Source organism: Phragmites australis, chromosome 16 (genome assembly GCF_958298935.1).
Source record: "Phragmites australis chromosome 16, lpPhrAust1.1, whole genome shotgun sequence".
NCBI classification, from domain to species: Eukaryota; Viridiplantae; Streptophyta; class Magnoliopsida; order Poales; family Poaceae; genus Phragmites; species Phragmites australis.
This window is the reverse complement of record NC_084936.1, coordinates 1823950-1844871: the sequence shown is the minus strand read 5'-3', so window position 1 is coordinate 1844871 and position 20922 is coordinate 1823950. Positions and strand designations below refer to the sequence as shown.

The following is a 20922-nucleotide window of genomic DNA, read 5'->3' as shown; positions in this document are numbered from 1 at the left end:
AAGCGAGATATCACGTCATGGCCATTAACTTGCACGAAAAATTAACGATCGAAAAACTTCAATCATTCTAGTGTTTGTTCCCTCCTCGACCTCACCCTTGCCACGTGCATCTTCAAGCCACAAATACGTATCATTTGATCTAGCTTTTAGTGTTTGGGACATTTTCTTATATGCTACTGCAAACTTTACCAATCCTAGATATGCCATCGATTAGATCAATGACATGAGGGCCCATGACGCTCATGTTATAGACACGATACATAGCATATTCGGGATTATGATATTTACCAGTGTGAGCATATGTACTATATACGAGAGCTGTGAATATATGTGTCTATATCCCTGTGTGAGAGGTGATGAAAATATGACTGATTTTGAGATGAAAGACGGAGGCTTTTATCAACAATTTTTTTTCTAGATTTTTTATGAGAACCCCATAGCAACACTCTTTTGTGCAATATTGCAATTACAATAGCGCTCAACCCCAAGGATCTCTTGCTTATCAAGCTCAAAGTTGGGATGGAAATCTGCCGCACAAAGGTTTCAACACCATAATGATAAATTTGTTTGTAACAGCAAGAAACGATATTGAATTCAAGACGGAAATATGTTACATTTGGAGTATTTATAGACTTGAAATAACCCTCCTAAATAAGTGTGCCCAGGTGAAACGTCATTAAGCAATTGAAGGTTTACACCTTATTGTTCTCTCAATATTAGACTTTATCCATTTTCACAGAATTTCAACACGCAAGCCAACAAAATTAAAACGTGGGAAAAATTAGAAAAACTACTAATTTCTAACCTGGATCCTAACCCAAATGCCAAAAAAAAATTCAGCCGAGAGCTTGGTGTTGAGCAGGGGCGAAGCTACATGTAGCTTGGGTGATGCACTGACACCAGAGTAAAGAATTTTTTTATTAATAAACTACTCATATTAATTATATAAATTTATATATATTATTAGATGTATAGTAAAGTATTATCAGACTCATTTCGGCTTAAGCTTCACCCTGTGTCGAGATGGACAAAGTATCAGGTTGGCTAGACTGAGCCCCGAGCCGGAGCTCGAGCCTGGAGTATGGTTTCGGGTTCCCCCTCTCGCTCCATTTGACCGCCGTCGCCACCATCTGTTCCGGCGAGGTCTCCCTCCACCGAATTCTAGCCTTCCCTCGTCGGGAGGCGCCCTCCCCGCCCTCGGCTGGGGCTGGACTGGCGTGGGTCGGAGGGGAATACTTGGATCGATTTCTCCCTTCTTCTCTTGGTAGGAAACCCTAGCTTGCTCGGACTCATGGATTGAATTCCTTTTTATCTTCAATCAAATCCAAATTTCTAATTCTCTTGTTCTCCACCCAAGGCGCGGGCACAGCTTATTTTCCGAAAAATTTGGGGGGTTTGGTTCAACTGAGGTGCCCCCATGGCCGACGTGAAGCCCGCCCTTGCCTCCGGCGGCAAGGCGGCTAGTGGCTCTCCCGCCCCTGTTCACGCGACCGCCAACGGCAATGAGACACCGCAGAAGCCATCTACTCCTATTCCTGCCGCTGCCTTCAATATGCCCAAGCTAAACCTCCGCGGCCTCAACAAGCCCAAGTGCATCTAGTGCGGCAACGTCGCCCGCTCCCGGTAAGAAGGCAAAGTTTGTAGAGCTTTCTTAGAGCATTTTCAACCGACTACTCATATTTGACCCCATATTTCTCTTATTTAGGGGCTCCTCATCCAGATTTCATCCCCTACTTCTCAGCGCGTTCCAACCGACCCCTCATATTTAACCCCCTATATTCGAATCACCTCTATTTTATTAATATCTGGTAACTCTCTCTCCTCTCTCTCCCCTCTCTCCCTCTCTCTCCAGAGCCTCTCTCCCGACGTCGGCCAGAGCTCCCTCTCTCTCCCCACTCCTTCTCTCTCCCCGACCTCCCTCTCCTCGAGATCTCTCTCTCCACGCCTCCACGGCACGGGCGGGCGGGCGGGTGAGGGGGCGACGGTGCAGCGTGGGCGGGCGAGCAGGTGCGGGGAAGCGCGGGCGGGCAGGCGTGGGGCAGTGCGGCGGCGCGGGAGGGGTTGTGCGCGGGCGCGGCGGCGCGGGTGAGGGGTTGGATGAGGAGCCCCTAGATGTAGATGGTGAGAGAGGAGATTTGAGGGCTCCTCAAATAAAAAGGGTCGGATAGAGGGTTGGTTGGAGACCGATTTTTATCATTTTTCCTTCAAATATAGGATAGAGGGTGAGAAGAGGGCTCGGTTGGAGATGCTCTTATTAGGCTAAACTGCTTGCTCATGTTGTTAGTGTGGCCTTCACCTGTGGTGGCGTTTGGATGGAGCATGGGAAAGGGAAAGAAAAATGCGATGGGATAAAATGAGTGGGTATGGGATAGGGTTATAAATTTTATTCATATTTTTTTGTTTGGTTTGTCATGGGGTAAGGATATGAAAAATAAGTTAAAATAACCAAAATACCCTTTTCAGAATAATGAAACAACCAATGAAGAGCAACATAAAAAGGGCAAATATGTAATTTCACATGTTTTCTACATCTATCCCACCTATTTACCACCCCTACCCTGGGTTTCAAATGGTGGGAAATGAAGTCTTTGTATCCCATTCTCAATCCACTTTCTACTTCCAAACCCATGAGCCAAACAATGGAAATGTTTCATCCCACCTCTTATTTCCCAAACTCACCTCACATTTCCAACAATCCAAACGCCACTGTGTTTATGTTATAGACCACTGTGTCTATGTTATAGACCACTGTGTCGGATTTGTGGATTATATGTGTATGCTTTGCCTGGCCTTTCAGGTGCCCGTTCCAGTACTGTAAGAGCTGCTGCTACAAAGCCCAGAATCCTTGCCACATTCATGGTATGTCTGATGTTAGTGTAAAACTGTTCACTGGCTGAGAATAGATTTGTTCGTGTACCGTGATCTGTAGTTGTAGTTTGTGACCCAGAAACAGTTCGGTATTACGCCATCTAAATATCTGCACAATAACTTATCTGGTCCAGCCTATTGTTTTCCAGGCATCATTTTCCTTTTCACCCTCTTCTTGTTTTAGCCTCACTCATCATTCAGCAGTTGTTCCAGACTTTTTTGAAGGTTAGGATTTAGGGGTGCATTTGGTTTCTTAGCCGGGATGAGCTAGCTTAGAGGTGCAAGCTAGCCAATTTCGCTAAGCCATCCTAACACTGGCTTACTGTTCGTTTTTTAACCCTTTGAAGGAAAGTTTTAGTGGTTATTCGTTTGGTTCTAACACCAGAGAAACTGATTATGATGGTGAGACCGAGATCTTATCATCCACAATTAACGTCTATTACAATCTTTTAAATAAATCTGAAATTGCCAGCACCACTCGTCCAACAGAAATAAAAAACGTAAACAAGCAATAGAAGGCAAAAGGGGACAAACTTTTACGGTGAATGCTTGCAGACCATGCAAGGATGTAATCATCCTGTCATGCCTCCTGGAACATGTCCAATATGTGGGGAGGTAAAGTGAAATGGGTTATTGATCAGGCATTGCATTAACCATCAATGGATCTATGCTCTTCTTGATTTACGGCAAAGGTGTGAGGTTCTTGGAGAGAATGTGCTGTAGCAGGACAATGCCTGATCTACCCTTCTTTCTAGTGATAGAAGCTTTGGCCGTTGAGAGTACATCAGAGAGTTCTTTTTTTAGCCCACTGCCTCCAAAGCCAGGATATTTTTGTAGTTCCAAACGCCTACTCTAGCCAAGCAGCGCTAGAAAATCTCTTTCCTATGAACCAACGTTCATTTATTCATGTCAGGGTTACTGGTTATGTTAGAGTAGTTTCTTATAACTGTTGATGTTTTAATTATGATATTGCTATCTCAATCTGCTTGTCAGTTTCATTTATCTCATTTTAAACTTTCTTTTACATTGTTTAGTATCATGTCCGTGGCTCTGCGCTACATATTTTGTGGTTTATCTTTGACTCTGCATTCTGAACAACACTACAGATCTTGTCTCGCTTCACTGAATCATGATAGTTCTGAAACAGAACAACACATTGCCAGATAAGCCATCACCTGCTGCTGCTCTAGTGTCAGAACAGTCATCTACCAATTTACTTTCAACCGGGTAAGAGCATAAAACATAAGTTTATAATTCATTTTGTGCAAAGAACTGCATTGATTCTAATGCTTGCTTGCCATTTGTCACAGTTCATCGAGGCTGGCTTCCTTGCAAAAGCTTCCTCACCATTTTCTGAATTCTCTCAGAACAAAAAAGTCGCTTACCAAAAAGGTTCTTGGCTGTTTAACCCTCTCTGTTTGTTTTGAACTGTTTTATTGTATTATGGTTTAAACTTTCTTTTATTGTTATAGGATGTTGCGACCATAAACAAGTGGAGGTTTATAAAGCTAAAGGAACATATGCAATCAGACATTGATATTGAAAATGAAGCATACGAGAGGTACACACAGAATGTTGTATTACTAGAGGAAACATTCTGTCCCACAGAAGATGCTGCTGTGGAACCTGAACTGAAGCAACTTCTTCAGAAGAAAGGATGGATATGTTGGTTTCTGAGGCAAAGGTGAGGTTAAAGTCGGATAACGAAATTGCAGATAGCTTTAAGGAGAGGGTTGCCACTATCTTGGACCAGAAGCTGAAGAAACTGTTAGAAAGTCAGAGTGCCTCTGAGGATCACAGCCCCTCTCATCAAAATCTAGATGACCATACAAAGCAGGTGAAGCTAACCACAAAGCAGAAAATGGAGAGAATTGCAAAAATGAACGAGCTGCTTGGTAAGCTGACAAGAGAGCAGAGCGAGGATGATTTGAAACCTTGCTGTGATATTATTGCACAGCTGTTTGCAAATGAGAATGCTTCCTCCATGGATAAGTCAAATGGAATGGAGTTGTTGCGAAGCGTCCAAGAATCAACTGCAGCAGTCACACTGTCTTATTCCTTCCCAAAGTTGCCGACTAGGATGGAAGTTGATGAGAACTTCGCCTCTAAGTTCGATGATGAATTCTCTTCTTTTGAGTCAGGTTGTGCAGCTATGAATCTGTAACCTATGCCAATCGCTACGCCACTATTCAGTAGTGAATGCTATCACTGAGCTTCCTTAATGTGTACTAACTCGACAATGTAATTCATCGAGGTGTAAGCAAGTGTTTAGCTGTTTGCAACGAAGCCAAAACAGTACGGCAAATAGAGCAATGCAGTATTTGTTGCATCCTGTTTCTTCAACTGTATTTGTTCTGATATATGAAGCATGAATTGCTGTCTCAAGTTATATCGGCAACCGTTTGGCCGCTCCCTTGAGTAAAAGTACAATTCTTGGTGTTGGCATTTAGCACACTTCTCAGTCTGTTGATAAGTCTTGTTCATTGCACGTTGAGCACGCAAAGGCGCAAGCACTCGATACATGCTTCTCGGCATCCTGAACCCATACATACAGCTCCTGCTGAAGCTTTCCCATTCTATTGTGCTTTGCAGCGACGAGCGAGCAAATGCTGCAAGATTTTCTGGTAGCCTCCTCCGGTGCGGCAGCTCACGACGGCAAGACGGAAGAGAGGCGGTGTGGGCGATCGAAATGGCGCAGCGCCTTGAAGGCCGCGGGGCGGGCAGTACGTCGCCGTCGACGGTTGGATATCCGCGGCAGTGCCTACAACGTGGACAGCGCCAGCGAGAGCATCGAGGACATGGCCACCGGCAAGGCGGCCGGCTCGTTCGAGCTCGGGGCCAGCCATGTGGACCCGAACCGCGCCCTTGACCCGGGCCTCGTGTACGACGCCGGCGAGGAGGACTATCGCTCCTTCTTGTGCGCGCTCGGTTACTCCCAGCGAACAGTCGACGGCGTCTTCGTGAGGGACGGCTCGGTGACCGACTGCTCGGCGCTCCCGAGCAGCGCCGTGGCGGTGGCGGTGGCGGACCTGAACCTCCCGTCCTTTCCGGTGGTGTTCAAGGCGTATGCTGACAAGAAGGCCACGCTGCGACGTGTCGTGCGCAACGTCGGGGACGAGGTCGACGCCGGTACACCGTCTCCATGGTGCCCCCGCCGGGCACGCCGATCACGATTACGCCGTCGAAGCTGGTGTTCGACGCGGAGCACCAGACGCGGCAGTACACCATCGCCGTGTGCACTGCATATATGTTTTGTCTCATGTACACTGCACGAATCTAAGCGAAAAATAGATAGCGTAGATAAGCCACCTCGCCCGTAAGCCATTTTGGTAGTGCAATTTCCTTTCTGTACTGTACATGCATAAATAGAACACACACGCACGCACAAATTTTTTTCATGAGAATATATTTCTCCTATTCTTTTCTGATTACGAGGAAGACGCACACAAAAACAAGGAGTTATATTGCCACACACAAGCACTTGGCGAGTAAAATCAGATTCACATTCAAGAGAAAACTCAGTACTAACTGGTAGAATCCATAGATAGTCTTCTGAACGATGTTTTGTTTGCACGATTGAATCCAAAGATAATCTTAGAAGGGCTAAATAACGGGCAATGCATGGTCTCGCTTCCTCCTCATCCTTCCAATCCAGCCGAGGGCATGAACTGAACACAAACGTCTCCTGGAGCTCCGCAACAGTGGTGCTGACCAGCTGAAGCTAGCGCAGCTGCCACGGTCTTAGCATCAAGTACTTTGCGCAGGATGAGTCTGCATATTTGCTTCAGCCTCTCCATGGCGTATCGATCCGCCGCCTCGAGAAGATTCCTCACCAATTCTTGGTACTCCTGCCCTCCAAGATCGTCCAGGCCGGGCAACACGTCGGTGTAGATGAAATGCAGCAGGGCCTTGAACACTAGAGGTCGCATGTCGTTGATGGTTATGATCTCCCTCGTGTCATCCTCGCTCGTCGGCAGCGACGACCCGGAGAGCTCGGCCTTGAACACCGGCGACCGCGTCGCGAGCACGACCCTGTGCGCGCGGAACGCTTCCCCTTGCACCTTGAAGGTGACGTCCGTCCCCTCCTGCATCTGCAGCAGCTGGCCGAGGTGCTTCCACAAGTCCGACGGCGGCGGCTCCACGATTTCCGAGGACACAGTGGTCTGCGTGAGCGACGGCTCCTGCACGACGTCGAGGACGCACTCGACGGTGAGGCAGTCGTCGCGGAGGTACGGCGAAGCCGCCAGCTCGCTCCTCGGCATGAACGAGCGGGCGCCCCTCTCGTGCTTATTGGCCTTGTTTGCGTCGAACACCACCGGCGCCCCGCTCCGGCGCACCGAGTGCGGCAGGCCGGTGGCGCGGTCGACCAGCCTCAGGTCGAACAGCGCCCGCGCGCTGGCGTTCTTGGTCATGAGCCTGACGAAGACCGACACGTAGGCCTCGTCCTCCTTCCCGTCATCGGGGTAGTAGCAGATGGACCAGTCGTAGCCGCCGACGGCAAAGGTGGCGGAGGTGACGACGCCGACCGGCTTTAGGCTGTACCTGGCGATGTTGAACCGGTGCTCGCCGCGTACGGTCTTGCTCGTGCTCGTGGACTTGGTGTTCGGCGACGATGCCATTTCTTATGGTCACTCGTCAAGGTGTCGTTGCTGCGCCGGTGTTGGTCGACGGGGTCGTGTATGTATGTATATATGCAGATCTTCAGATTGAGTTCAATGGATTTGAGTGGATTAGAGGGTCCACTAATTGATTACTGAAGAACACGAGGGGTCAAGAATTTTAATTAGAGTTATGGAGATCGAGGAGAACGTCGTGTTAATTTTTCTATGGGAGATTTTTCGTCCATTAAAATTCTGGAACTTGCTGCCGTCTTCGTCTATATAGGCACTCTGCCCCGTCAAATTCCGTCCAAACTGAACCTCCCAACGATCACAAATGCCGTCGTCGACGTGCACCGTCCGCGGCACGCACCAGTTGGAGATCGTCGGCTACAGCCTCATCAAGGGCCTCGCCGCCGGAGAGTTCGTCCGGTCCGGCACCTTCGCTGCCGGTGGCTACCGGTGGTCCGTCCGCTTCTATCCTGGCGGCTTCTCGGCGCCACACTGCACGTACGTGTCGGCCTTCGTCAAGCTCATGAGCAACAACGCCAGGGCCTGGGCGCGCTTCGACCTGCGGCTGGTGGACCGCGCCACGGGGCTGTCGCGCTCCGTGTACCGCGCGGCGCAGCCCGTCGTGTTCGACTACTCGGTGTGGCACAAGAGGAGCAAGGGCAAGAGGGGCGCCCGCGCGTTCATGCCACGGAGCGAGCTCGAGGCGTCGGCGTACCTGCGCGACGACCGGCTCACCATCGAGTGCGTCCTCGACGTCGTCGCCGACGAGGCACGGGTGCCCGAGACCGTAGCTCTGTGTCAGCTCAGGGTGCCGCCCTCGGACCTGTCGAAGCATCTCGGCGATCTGCTGAACCAGCCGGACCAAGCAGACATCTCGTTCGACGTCCGAGGAGAGGTTTTCCATGCACACAAGGTGGTGCTCGCCATGCGGTCTCCGGTCTTCAAGGCCGAGCTCTACGGAGACATGATGGAGAAGGGGATGGAGTGCATCGCCATTGACGACATGCAGCCTGTGGTCTTTCGAGCTTTGCTTGGCTTCATCTACACCGACATCTTGTTGCTCCCGGGCGATCTCGAAGGAGACTGCTGCTACAAGGAGATGGTGCGTCATCTCCTTGAGGCTGCGGATCGATACGGCGTGGAGCGGTTGAAGTTGATCTGCGAGAGCATCTTGTGCAGGAGCCTTGATGAGAGCACGGTGGCGACTACACTCGCCTTAGCTGATCAACACTACTGCAAGGCACTGAAAGATGTTTGTGTTCAGTTTATGTCCCTTGGATTCCAAGGATGATGCTACGATCGGATCGTGTGTAAACGGGAACTCTCTTTCCGGGTCGACTAACGAAAGATGTTTGTGTTCACTTTAATTTTGGTTAACCATTATCTATTGGCTATCAATGTTATGTGGTTCAAATATCACAAAAACCTTGGTTTTCTTGGCATGTTAGCTGCAAGTTTTACGGTTGTCGAGCATTTGATTCTGACAATATGTCCTAAAAATAATAGAGTTATCTTTGTGAATTAGAGATCGAACATGAAACAAGACACAAGCGACCATACAGATTCGGTCCTTCGGTTGGAGTAATACCTTATGTCCTGTGTGTATGATTATGTATATGTATTCATTCGAGTATAAGCAATGTGGCAAATTTATGACAAGAAATAGAACAGATCTAGTCTTAGGGCTAAAGTCACCGAGTTCCTCCTGTGTCAAGTTCCTGATGCTTGTCTCGAGTAGCCGAAAAAAGAAACCTCTACCAGAGGGTGTGGGTCCACGCCTTATACAGGGGTGATATACCGCCTCCTATCCATCCATAATCGATAGAGTCTTTATTGTCGTCTCAGTAGATAGATCTGTTATAGATACTAGTCTTCTCGAGTTGGATAAGCAATCGATGCGAGTCTTTATTGTCGTCTAAGTAGATAGATCTGTTATAGATACTAGTCTTCTCGAGTTGGATAAGCAATCGATGCCTTCCTAGTATATACATTCTAGATTCTGAAAGTATCAGGTACTACAGATTTGGATCCTTAATATCCGAAGTTGTTAAGTGTGCACACGACATACCCTGTCCGTGTGTATATATATATATATATATATAGGAAAACTAGTATGTACTCTTGGGTGTATATACTCCCACCTCTCATATACCACTTTTACACGTGTGTTATACTTCTTTATAACTTTAAATATACTTCATTAGTAATTATAAGATACTACAATACAAATTCCACGAAATTTTTTATAAAATTCCATGATTTTTATCTTAATTTGCGTATATACTTCTTTTATGTATAAAAAAGAGTATATAGCAAAAATGAAAGGCTAACATTGAATTTTTTTTCATACAACTCATATTGGAGTATCTTAGAATTAGTATTAGAGTATACTAAAAATGATAAAAGAGTATAAAGTGTTTGTTTAGGTGGTATATTGCATGTGGGAGTACATACTCCTAGGAGTATAGAATAGGTGTCATATATATATATATATATATATATATATATATATATAGGAGTATTTATATATAACTAGCTATAGAATATCATATTCTATGGTCGGACTCAACTCACATATCATCTGCTCAAATTGTGAGTTTTTTTTTCCTATTTTGATCTCCAGTGAGTCCGCGCCATGAACAATGGCGCGGACACGGCCGTGTCCGCGCTATTGTCCATGGCGCGGACCTGTGCCTCCGGTTACGAGCCCTGGGGTCCGCGCCATAGACAATGACGCGGATATTGTAGCGCGAACACGGCCAACACCCGCGCCATTGTCCATGGCGCGGACCCGTTCCGTCACCTCCGGTTCCGAGCCCTAGGGTTCGCGCCATGGATAATGGCGCGGATATTGTAGCGCGAACACGACCAACACCCGCGCCATTGTCCATGGTGCGGAGGCGCCTACCCGCGCCATCGCCTCCAGCTACGAATGCTGGGTCCGCGCCATAGACAGTGGCGCAGAACACTTCCGGTACCCCTGGCTACAGAATAACCTATATTATAGCTAGCTACATATTATACTTGTCATATATATATATATATATATATATATATATATATATATATATATATATAGTTAGATATTCGACAACAGTACTAGCTAAGGTATGAATTATGTGGATGCACTATAAAAACGTCACATAACGAATATATAGGGAGTGATGCTTTGATTTTAGATAAGATCTGAAAAAGGAGAAGGAGATTATCCGCTAATTTCTTTATTTATTTATATTAGTAAAATATATTTTATATTAGTAGCCGGTAACAAGGTGGGGATGCTGGAGGATGAGGGTGGATAGCAAAAGTGAGCAAATTATTAAAATTTTAGTAGTTTTTATTAGATAAGAGGAGAGTAAAAAATAAGTGATACGGAAATCATCTCGTATTTTATATAGTAGAGATTAATTATTATTTCATAAACTAATTCAAACGAAATGATTTTTGCCCCTCACAAAATAAAATGAAATGATCTGAATGTGGACCTACTTATAAGCCTCAAGGTTCCATTTACCGACCGGAGCTCGGTTACCGAGCTCCGGCGGTAACCGAAAATGCGCGATAACCACCGGTAAAAAATTCAAAAAAATTCGGAAAAAATTCATTCGGCAAATTTTAAATTTTTGCGAAAAAATCATGTTTTTGCCCTCTCGGTAACCGAGCGGTTTGGGTCGGTTACCGATTGGTTTTCTCGCATTTTTGATTCGGTCGGTTACCGAGCGGTTTGGGTCGGTAACCGCTCGGTTTTCTCGATTTATCGAGCGGTTTTATCGAATTTCAGCGCAGTTCAAAAAAAACCTAAAAAAAAGTTTAATCTTGTAAAATCAATAACTAATTCATCCGAGCTTCAAATCAAGTGAAACAAATTTTGTTGGCTTCCTTGTAACATGATCTACATGATAAAAGTATTTATACTCATAGAAAAGTTCAAAATTTTCTGTGAGAAATTTTATTTGTTAAACCAAGGTAAATGCATAGTTTACTCTTTGCTAATCCAAAAATCATGAAACTAATTTTGTTAGTCTTCTTACATGATCCTATATCTTTTAAAAATATATGAACTCATGAATTAGTTATTGTAAAATGCATGATTGTGTAAATGTGTTGCGACTAGATTAATTCATAACTGACCCATCACACCTTAAAAATTAGTGAAACCACTTTCATTAGCTTATTTATATTATGATTTATGTATAAAAAATAATAGTAGACATGAAAAAATTAATTACAGTGATGTTTCTTAACATATTCACTTTATGCTTGTGAACTTTGTAAAAATCATAGAAAATTTAATAAAACTCTAAATAAACTGAAATTAATTTTAAAGATTCTCTTAAAATACGTTTTATACAAGAAAAATATGTGTTTGCATGTTACACTTTTCCTTAACGTGAGTTAATAATTGAGCCGCGTGCTTCAATTTTTTTCATTTTTTTCAAACTTTCTCCCTATAGAATATGATGCAAACGATATTATTTTTGAAATTTTTTTTCACAGAAGTTCTTAGAATTATGTCTAGTTTTTTTTAAGATTTTGTTGAATTTTTTTTAAATTTTTTATTTTTTCGAATTTTTTGAATTCAAATTTCGATTACCGAGCGGTTTTTGAAACCGGACCGGACCGGGAAGGTCGGTAACCGCGATTTTTGAGCGGTTACCGACGGTTTTTTAACCCTGACGTAGAGAGCTTGGGGGAGGAGGGGAATTGGCACATGCTTGGAGCGAGCGTGCACACCCCGAGAGAGTAATTTTGGGAAAATAAATTATCTCATTAATCAAGATAGAACCAGAAAGAATTTGCATTGTTTCTTCATCACGATATATAGCTCTGGCTCACCCGCACGAGGCCACACTTCTCAGGATCTGACACGAGCTTGAAGCACGCTTCTCGACTCCATGTCGATCGGGCATGGCTAGAGTCGCCGCCGCGATCTAGATTTTGCAAAATTCCAAAACGGCTGTATAGTTTTGTAATTTTGTTAATAAAAGAAGTTAATTTTACAAACCTACTAGTTTTTAGCTAACTATCACAAATTCACCATTTTTTCGTCTATTTCACATAAACACCAATACTTTTGTCCGACGTATCGCAAATCCATCACTTTTACGTTTATGTTAAGTGTTTATGGTACTGTTTATAGATATAGTGATCTTCTGTTTCTATAAAAATCGGCGATCTTCAGTTTCTTAAAAAATTATAGAACTTTTTTATGTGTTCCATAATATATGTGTAATCAATTTTAATTAGATTTACCAAAAAAATTGTGTATAATTTAAACTAAAATTCTCAAAAAAAGCTATTTTTATAACTTCTAAAAATTGTTAGGGGCTAAAATAAAATCCCAAAAATCTGAGAAAAATCACTAATATTCTTATTATGTGATAAAATAATTTCTAAAATTAGTTTTAGCCTTAGGTTATATGATTAAAAAAATGAGTTACTTTGTAATGCTCTATTTATATGCTCCAATAATAAAAATACACATAAATGAGCATTACAAATGAATTTACTTTTTCAAAAAAAAAATACTCCTTTTAAATGGTTAAAAAGTGAGTCCCTTTGTAATAAGTAATTCACATTTTTACCAAATAATATAGGGTTGAAAATATTTTTATAAATTAGTAAATCACATGATACGAATATTAGTGAATTTTTTCTAATTTTTGGGAATTTATTTAAGACTTTTATAATTACTAGAAGTTATAAAAGTAGACTTCTTTGGATAATTTTAATTAAATATTAGCTTAAGATTTTTAGATTAAACTTATTAAAATGGGTTGCTAGTGAGCTCTAATTTATTTATAAAAAAACATTTAGAATTCCTATGCTACTCTTGTATTCTTAGATAAAATTGAGAGTTAAATAAAAAACATCTTTACACAATATACATGAATCTGAACGGGAGGTGAACTAGCATTTATATCCAAAACGTGGGCGATATTTTTGGATGGGTCTGCTCACATAAGATCTCGCTTGTTTAGCGGTGACAGTTGCTTTACCATATTTTTGTATTTTTAAATCTACTGCTGGGCGTTAATCTCATCTGATTAACACCGATGGTAGTTTATTCGTGCTATTTTTTGAAACAGCGTGGATTCTTGAAAATATTAAAGAAAAAATATATAAAAAGTTCCCGTTTCGGACCAGGCGCGGAGGCCAGGTGGGCCGGCGGGAGCCGAGGCGGCCCAGGTAGGCGTATGCCTGGTGCGGGGCACAGCCCAGGTGGGCGCGCGCGGCCGAGTGGGCCCATGCGGGTTGTTTCTGCCCGGGCCAGGCCGGCCTGGGTATAAATTGGAGAGCTGGGGCTGCTGAGTTTGTATAAATTGGAGAGCCCAGCTGCTAAAAAATGGGTCATTAATTTTGCGGAGGGGCATATCTCATTTTAAAATCTGCAGTAAATGCAATCATTTACTACCATCCTGTCTAGGCCGTCCTAAAAAAGAAAGAAAAAGGAGCATCATCCTATGTTGCCTACTTTAAAGCACACAGCCCTCTCACGACATTTCCCACACAAAACCTCTCACCAGCCTTGTTCCCTTAGTCGCTCCTCCTCTTGGCTCTTGCTCACGTCCAGACGTACCCTACCCAGGCGATCTCTCTACCAAATCGATCCCAATAAAAAAACTGGACGCCGTCGAGGCGTCGACAACGTGAGAAGGCGATCGGCACCTGTTCAGTCCAAAATCCAGAGGTATGCATTCGTTCTCTGAGAAGCATTACTTCTTGCGTATGGTCAATAATTTCTGTAGATACGTCAAGGGTAAGGCCACGCTGTACATACATACATACATACACACACACACATACATACATATATATATACACACACAGACACACACACATATATATAGGGGCTTGCCAAAGAATTCAAGGGGGACAATAAGAGAGTTGGATTAGTGTATACTTAGCAATTAAGTGGCAAAATTAGTTATTACTTCTACAAATATTGGATTTAGGGGAGGGGGGTGCATGGCCTACCTTGGGCATAAGGAAGCTCCATCACTGATATCCAGGTTGAGCACCGAAGCTGAATACAAGTCAATAGCAAATGTAACGGCTGAGATGATCTGAATTCAGTCACTGCTAAGAGAACTTAGAGCAACAAGCAGCAAGTGTTTCAGCAGAAGCCTCCTTTGCGTTGGTGTGACAACCTTAGAGCAACATATCTTACGGCCAATCTAATATTTCGCGCAAGGACCGAGCATATCAAAGTGGATTTTCACTTTGTCAGAGAACAAGTAGCAAGAAAGGCAATGGAGGTTAGGTTTATCTCCTCAAAAGATCAGCTCGCTGATGTGTTTACCAAACCACTGTCAAAGGCTCCATTCACTTGGAATTGCAGCAATCTCAACCTGAGCAGACCACAGGCGTTGTGACTGAGGGAGTCTGTTACACTTGCAAGTGAATGCCATCGCATGACGTCCAGGTCCAGCGCCAGAGCACGGTGACCACGTCCAGAGCACGAGAGCTGTTAGACCGTTTGTTCGTTAGAGAGAATTTAGGCATGAGCGCCTTTGTAGCCATGTTCCAGATTGGATCCAGTGCAAACCACGTTGTAACTCTTGTGCCATGTATGAAACACCATCCCGTAGAGGATCAGCTTGCTTGGCTATTTTCTTTCTCCAATTCTTCTTTCACGTATGTGGTATCCTTGTTGGAGTCTCTGTTGTCTAGATGCATATCTTTTAGTCTTCGAAAATCAACAGACAGATGTTTTGCATTTTTTTCAAGATTCTCTAGAATTTCTCTTTTTTCTTAGCGTCCCATCTAAGAATCGTCATAGAACTTTAAGGGAAGCTTGGAATTAGTAATAGTAAGATTTCATATGGTACATAAATTCCTTAAGGACCGCTCTCATCTATGCTGTACTTCTATATCTATAAGAATTTATACAACAATACATATTACAGACATAATCATGGCCCTCGCTTTCGTGGTCCTCACAACAAGATTAGAACGAGCACACAGGTACATTGGCCATTCGTTATGCTCTTGTTTTCGTAACTTTATTCTAGGGCTAGCCCATCTGCAACTTTATTAGCTATATATCATTTTCAGAGTCTTAATTAAGTTGCAACGATAATTGATATGCGGGTCTATTTGCTCTCATTTTCGTAGGTTGTACCAATGATTATAACCAACGGAGAACTGCATGATGGAGTGCCTGCGATCAGGCTGCACGGTCCACATATTTCAACCTACCATTGCCACGCGTGAATTGGAGGCCTCGCAGCATTAGAAGTTTATTTATTTTAAGCACGTGCTGATTGCATCACATCGAATCATAGCAGCGAGTAATTATTGAGTTTAGCTACAGCTACAAAAGAAAAATGAAAATCTAAAAGAAATCCTAAATATCAGAGAGAGAGAATCTAGTGGTATGAACCATGAACCACTAGCCATGTATGTTGGGAATAAAAGTGTGACATTGCCACCGATTGCTATATATATTTTTCTTTCACAAAAGAGGTCCACAGAGGCGTCTCTCAGGGTGGGAGCCAGGGATCAATCCGGATCTCCCATGTGGGGACAGCCTCCATGAACCACTCGGGTTCGGCTGCCTCTTGCTATATATACATGTCGCACCTGATCTTCTCCAAGTCCAGGCACATGATCATCCATCATTGAACAGCCAAGCGATCTTTCCCATGACACCAATGGGCAAACAGCTCGCAGTGATCTTGGCATGCTTCCTCCTACTCGCCGTGGCCACGGCGACGACGCCGACAGACCTCAAACAAGATGCCGTGTCCACATACATCGTCCATGTCGCGCCGGCCGGTGCGACGCGCTCCAGCTCGCACCGTGCACCCGGCAACCTCGCCCGTGCCTACGCCTCCATGGTCCGTGACCTCCTCCCCGCGCGCATCAGCCGCCCCGCGCCGCGCCTCCTCTACTCCTACGCGCACGCCGCCACCGGCTTCGCGGCGCGCTTGACCGCACGCCAGGCCTCGCACCTCGAGGCCCAGCCTTCCATCGCCGCCGTCGTCCGCGACACGCTCCATGAGGTCCACACCACGCTGTCTTCCTCGTTCCTCCATCTCACGCCATCTTCCGGCCTACAAGAGGCGTCGAACGGCGCCGCGGACGCGGTGATCGCGGTCCTAGACATGGGTATCTACCCGAAGGATCGTGCGTCCTTCGCCGCCGACCCGTCGCTGCCGCCGCCTCCACCCAGCTTCCGCGGCGGCTGCATCTCGACTCGTGAGTTCAACGCCACCATCTACTGTAACAACAAGCTGGTGGGCGCGAAGATATTCTACGAAGGGTACGAGGCTGGGATTGGCCACCCGATTGATGAGACAGAGGAGTCCAAGTCACCGCTCGACACCGACGGCCATGGCACGCACACCGCCTCCACCGCCGCCGGCGCACCGGTGCCGAACGCCGACCTCTTCGGCTTTGCCAGTGGCACAGCCAAGGGCACGGCCCCAGGTGCACGCATTGCCGTCTACAAAGTGTGCTGGAAACTTGGGTGCGCTGGCTCCGACATCCTCGCCGGCATGGATGAGGCGATCGCCGATGGCGTCGACGTCATCTCCCTATCCCTCGGGTCACCCCAGAAGACCCTTGTTGCTGACCCCGTGGCCGTTGGTGGGTTCGGTGCCATCCGTAAGGGCATAATTATCTCTGCCTCCTCAAGTAACAGTGGCCCTAAAAAGTTTACTATTGCCAACTCCGCGCCATGGGTGATCACGGTTGGCGCATCGACCATGAACCGTCAGTTCCCGGCCGTCGTCGTCCTCGGAGACGGACAAAGCTTCGTCGGCACCTCGCTCTACCCCGGCGACCCGAATGGTACACTGACTTCACTAATCTACGGTGGTGATGCCGGCTCTGCCACCTGTGAAGTCGGGAAACTCGACCACCGAAAAGTGGCCGGCAAGATTGTCTTCTGCGACGCCGGAGTGGTTTCCGATGCAAAGAAAGGAGTCGCCGTCGATCAAGCTGGTGGGCTCGGTGCTATCATTTCAAGTTCAAAAGCTCGCGGCGAGTTTGCCAAGAGCACCCCGTACCTCATCCCCACCGCGGCTGTCCCTTACGTCGACGCCGTGGAGATCTCACGTTACATATCCACGACACCGAACCCGGTGGCCAAGATCTTGTTCTTCGGCACGGTCATCGGCACGCCGCCGTCTGCCCCTAGGGTCGCGTCCTTCTCAGGCCGCGGTCCCAACACCCCTGCACCGGAGATCCTCAAGCCCGACTTGGTCGCCCCCGGCGTCGACATCCTCGCTGCGTGGTCCGGCGTGGTCTCGCCGTCAAAGACCGACGTCGACACAAGGCGCGTCGAGTTCAACATCCTCTCCGGTACATCCATGTCGTGCCCACACGTGAGCGGCATCGCTGCGCTTCTCAAGATGGCGCGACCCAGCTGGAGCCCGGCGATGATCAAGTCGGCCATGATGACGACGGCCTACAACGAGGACAGCGCCGGCGAGACCATCAAGGACATGGCCACCGGCAAGGCGGCAGGGCCGTTCGAGCTCGGCGCCGGCCATGTGGACCCGAACCGCGCCCTTGACCCGGGGCTCGTGTACGACGCCGGCGAGGAGGACTACCGGTCCTTCTTGTGCTCGCTCGGTTACTCCGAGAGAACAATCGACGGCGTCTTCGTGAGGGACGGCTCGGTGACCGACTGCTCGACGCTGCCGAGCAGCGCCGTGGGGGACCTGAACCTCCCGTCCTTTTCGGTGGTGTTCAAGGCGTATGGGGACAAGAAGGCCACGCTGCGCCGTGTCGCGCGCAACGTCGGGGCCGAGGTGGACGCCGTGTATACCGTCGACGTGGTGGCCCCGCCGGGCACGCAGGTCACGGTTACGCCGTCGAAGCTGGTGTTCGACGCAGAGCACAAGACGCGGGAGTACACCATCACCATCTTGTCGGCGTCCACCGGCGACTTCGGCGAGTACACGCACGGGTCCATCCTTTGGACCGACGGCGTGCACGAGGTGAGGAGCCCCATTGCCGTCACCTGGCCGTCTTGGAGCGCCGCCATGTCTGTCATGTGAGCTGCCGCCGCTTCTCGAATGATCTAGCTACGAATGATGTCTGTCCAGTTTCAGCTCCTTTGGCGTATGTGTCAGGGAGACGTGATAAATAGCTAAATAATCCTGTTGTGATTATTTATGTATTGTACATGCATAAATAAAACTCTGCTGTTGTTTGTGTATGATTCATTTTTTTTTTCATGAGAATATATTTCGCATTTACTACAACACGTCAACTGAAATCACGAACAATTTCAATTGACGTGCTCCCACCGAGTTAGGGTGCCAAGTTAGGGGAGAAGGGGTTTCCGACGGGAATTCATAGCTGGTAGGCTTAAAAATGAGTTTAGAGGAGGCAGGGCAGCCAAGCGGTGAAGGCGGGCGAGACAACAAGGCGACGAGGCAGCGGGAGACACCAGCCATGGGCGGCGAGAAGACAACCGGTGGATCAGGTCGGGACGGGAGCGTCTCAGCCAATGGGTTAGCGCGACGGGGGAGACCAAGTGGCGGGGACGGGAGAAGGTTGGGGTAGGGGGGCGAGCACACGCACGAGAGAAAACGCGCGACAGAGAGGACGTGCGCGTTAGGAGGAAGAAGAAGCATGCATGCCGTCAGATGGAGATCGTGCGGCTGACAGCGTCGATTGAAACAAATCGATTTTTCATTTATTCTTTTCTGGTAACGAGGAAGACGCATACACAACGAGCCTTTTGTCTTATGTGCAGTGCAAATATGGATGATATAGATAAACCACCTGGCTCGTAAGCCATTTTGGCAATGCTTTTTTCGTCTCTATGTACCTTCCTGGAATAAGTACATAGAGCATAAATATTGTCTAATGAAAATAGTAAGTCTTCATTGCAAAGCACATGCACTGATTAGCGAGTAAAATCAAATTCATATTCAAGAGAAAACTCAGTACTAACTGATAGAATTCAAAGAAATCAAGTTTTTTTGAACGATTGAATCAAAAGATAATCTTACAAGGACTAAATAACCGACAGACAGCATCACAACAGAAGACGGGTTGTTGTGCGTGATGAAAATAGACCTTTCTCACTGCATCATCAAAGATGGCTCTCGGCTGTTTCTTGCTAGAGAATGGTCTCACAGACCCCTTTGGATATTGAATCGAAGATCTCTATGGACACCATAAACTAATAAGGCTTATGGTTACCGTGGATCTGTCGTGTTACAGGAAACCTTTGGCAAGCTGAAGAAACTCTTTGGACTCTTCACGCTGCATAAACGATTCCGGCAGCTGGGGCGGGCGAAGCCTTCATTAAGCCTTCAGAGCTCGACCGAAGGGTTTTGCTTGACGTTGCGATGGAGTCACTCGAAGGGACACCGAAGGTGTGGCTGAGCGGAGACCTTTAGAGGTACAAGCGAAGGGTGACCCAAATCCAACACGAAGACGGAGGAAAGAGCGAAGGAATGGTCGAATGAAGGATCATTGTCAGTGACCGAAGGCTATGAAGAGCAATATTGTAAATAATCTGAATGTATTTAGGAAAGTACCGTATTACCCTTAAATATACTGAGAATGTAGTAGTTGGAGAGGTAATCTCGTAAACTGTAACCCGAAACAACTGGATATGACCTATAAATAGGACATAACTATAACTAACAAGATAGGTGACATTCGATCCACTTAGTGAACATGTTAATAGCTATAAATAAGAATTTATAACCACATTGAACCCTTATGAACGGTCCCGGGATATCCAAAACTTAATCTGATTGTAATGCAATTATGCAACACAACAGTATGATGTAGTCACCAAGAAGACAATAAGCACTGGATAAGTTTTAAGGAAGGGAAAATAAAAAAGGCCATGGCATGCATAACGACATTAAAAGATGCATTTACTTGAGAGGGAAGAAGCAAAATAACATAAACAGAGACAAGCCACCATGAATAAACATAACCGAGACTAATTTCTATGAGGAGAACACCAAGAGGAAATTTACAGGGGCTAACTTTTTAGAAGAATTGTGGTATATAACTATCCCGAAACCATGGCCTATATAACATTATCAACTCCCCAGCCAATGCCCGCTTCAATGTTTTTTAAAGCACAACACAGGGACGGATAAAAATAGCAATTAGATTACTCCCCTACAGTTGAGCATGCTCAAGACCACCACATCGACATGCGAATTGCCACTGTCAGCAAGAATGAATTGACACTACTTTTTCTGTAGCCCAAACATCCAATTATGATCACAGTTATTCTTCTATCCTATCTCCAATACAAGTAAAAACATATCTGTGTGGTTGCATTGCATACGACACGATCACATGAACTGCTCGAAGAAATGCTAGTGTACCCAGAGATCAGAGCGACAAGTTCATGACTCACGACTGTTTGAAGACCAAGCCCACGAGAAAACTGTCGACTCATGACCGACTTGAGTGATGTAAATCCCAAATCATCCTAAGAGCAACAAGA

At 46.1% G+C, this 20922-nt stretch overlaps 3 protein-coding genes and 1 pseudogene across 3 annotated transcripts; 3 read left to right on the top strand and 1 right to left on the bottom strand.

The window, feature by feature from the left end:
• The first annotated feature begins 1070 nt into the window (after nucleotides 1-1070).
• On the top strand, nucleotides 1071-5243 carry LOC133894838 (uncharacterized; annotated as a pseudogene).
• Nucleotides 5244-6506: 1263 nt separating this feature from the next.
• Nucleotides 6507-7487, bottom strand: LOC133895980 (BTB/POZ and MATH domain-containing protein 1-like). Its single transcript, XM_062336504.1, has one exon. It carries the CDS (start codon nucleotides 7485-7487, stop codon nucleotides 6507-6509), a length of 981 nt encoding a protein of 326 aa, XP_062192488.1.
• A 316-nt stretch (nucleotides 7488-7803) lies between these two features.
• LOC133895978 (BTB/POZ and MATH domain-containing protein 1-like) lies at nucleotides 7804-14854 on the top strand. Its single transcript, XM_062336502.1, has 2 exons — nucleotides 7804-8741; nucleotides 14743-14854. The coding sequence occupies exons 1-2, from the start codon at nucleotides 7804-7806 to the stop codon at nucleotides 14852-14854; spliced, it is 1050 nt and encodes a 349-aa protein (XP_062192486.1).
• A 1178-nt stretch (nucleotides 14855-16032) lies between these two features.
• On the top strand, nucleotides 16033-18651 carry LOC133895864 (subtilisin-like protease SBT1.4). Its single transcript, XM_062336383.1, has one exon. The coding sequence runs from the start codon at nucleotides 16127-16129 to the stop codon at nucleotides 18488-18490; it is 2364 nt and encodes a 787-aa protein (XP_062192367.1). The 5' UTR covers nucleotides 16033-16126; the 3' UTR covers nucleotides 18491-18651.
• The last annotated feature ends 2271 nt before the right edge of the window (nucleotides 18652-20922 follow it).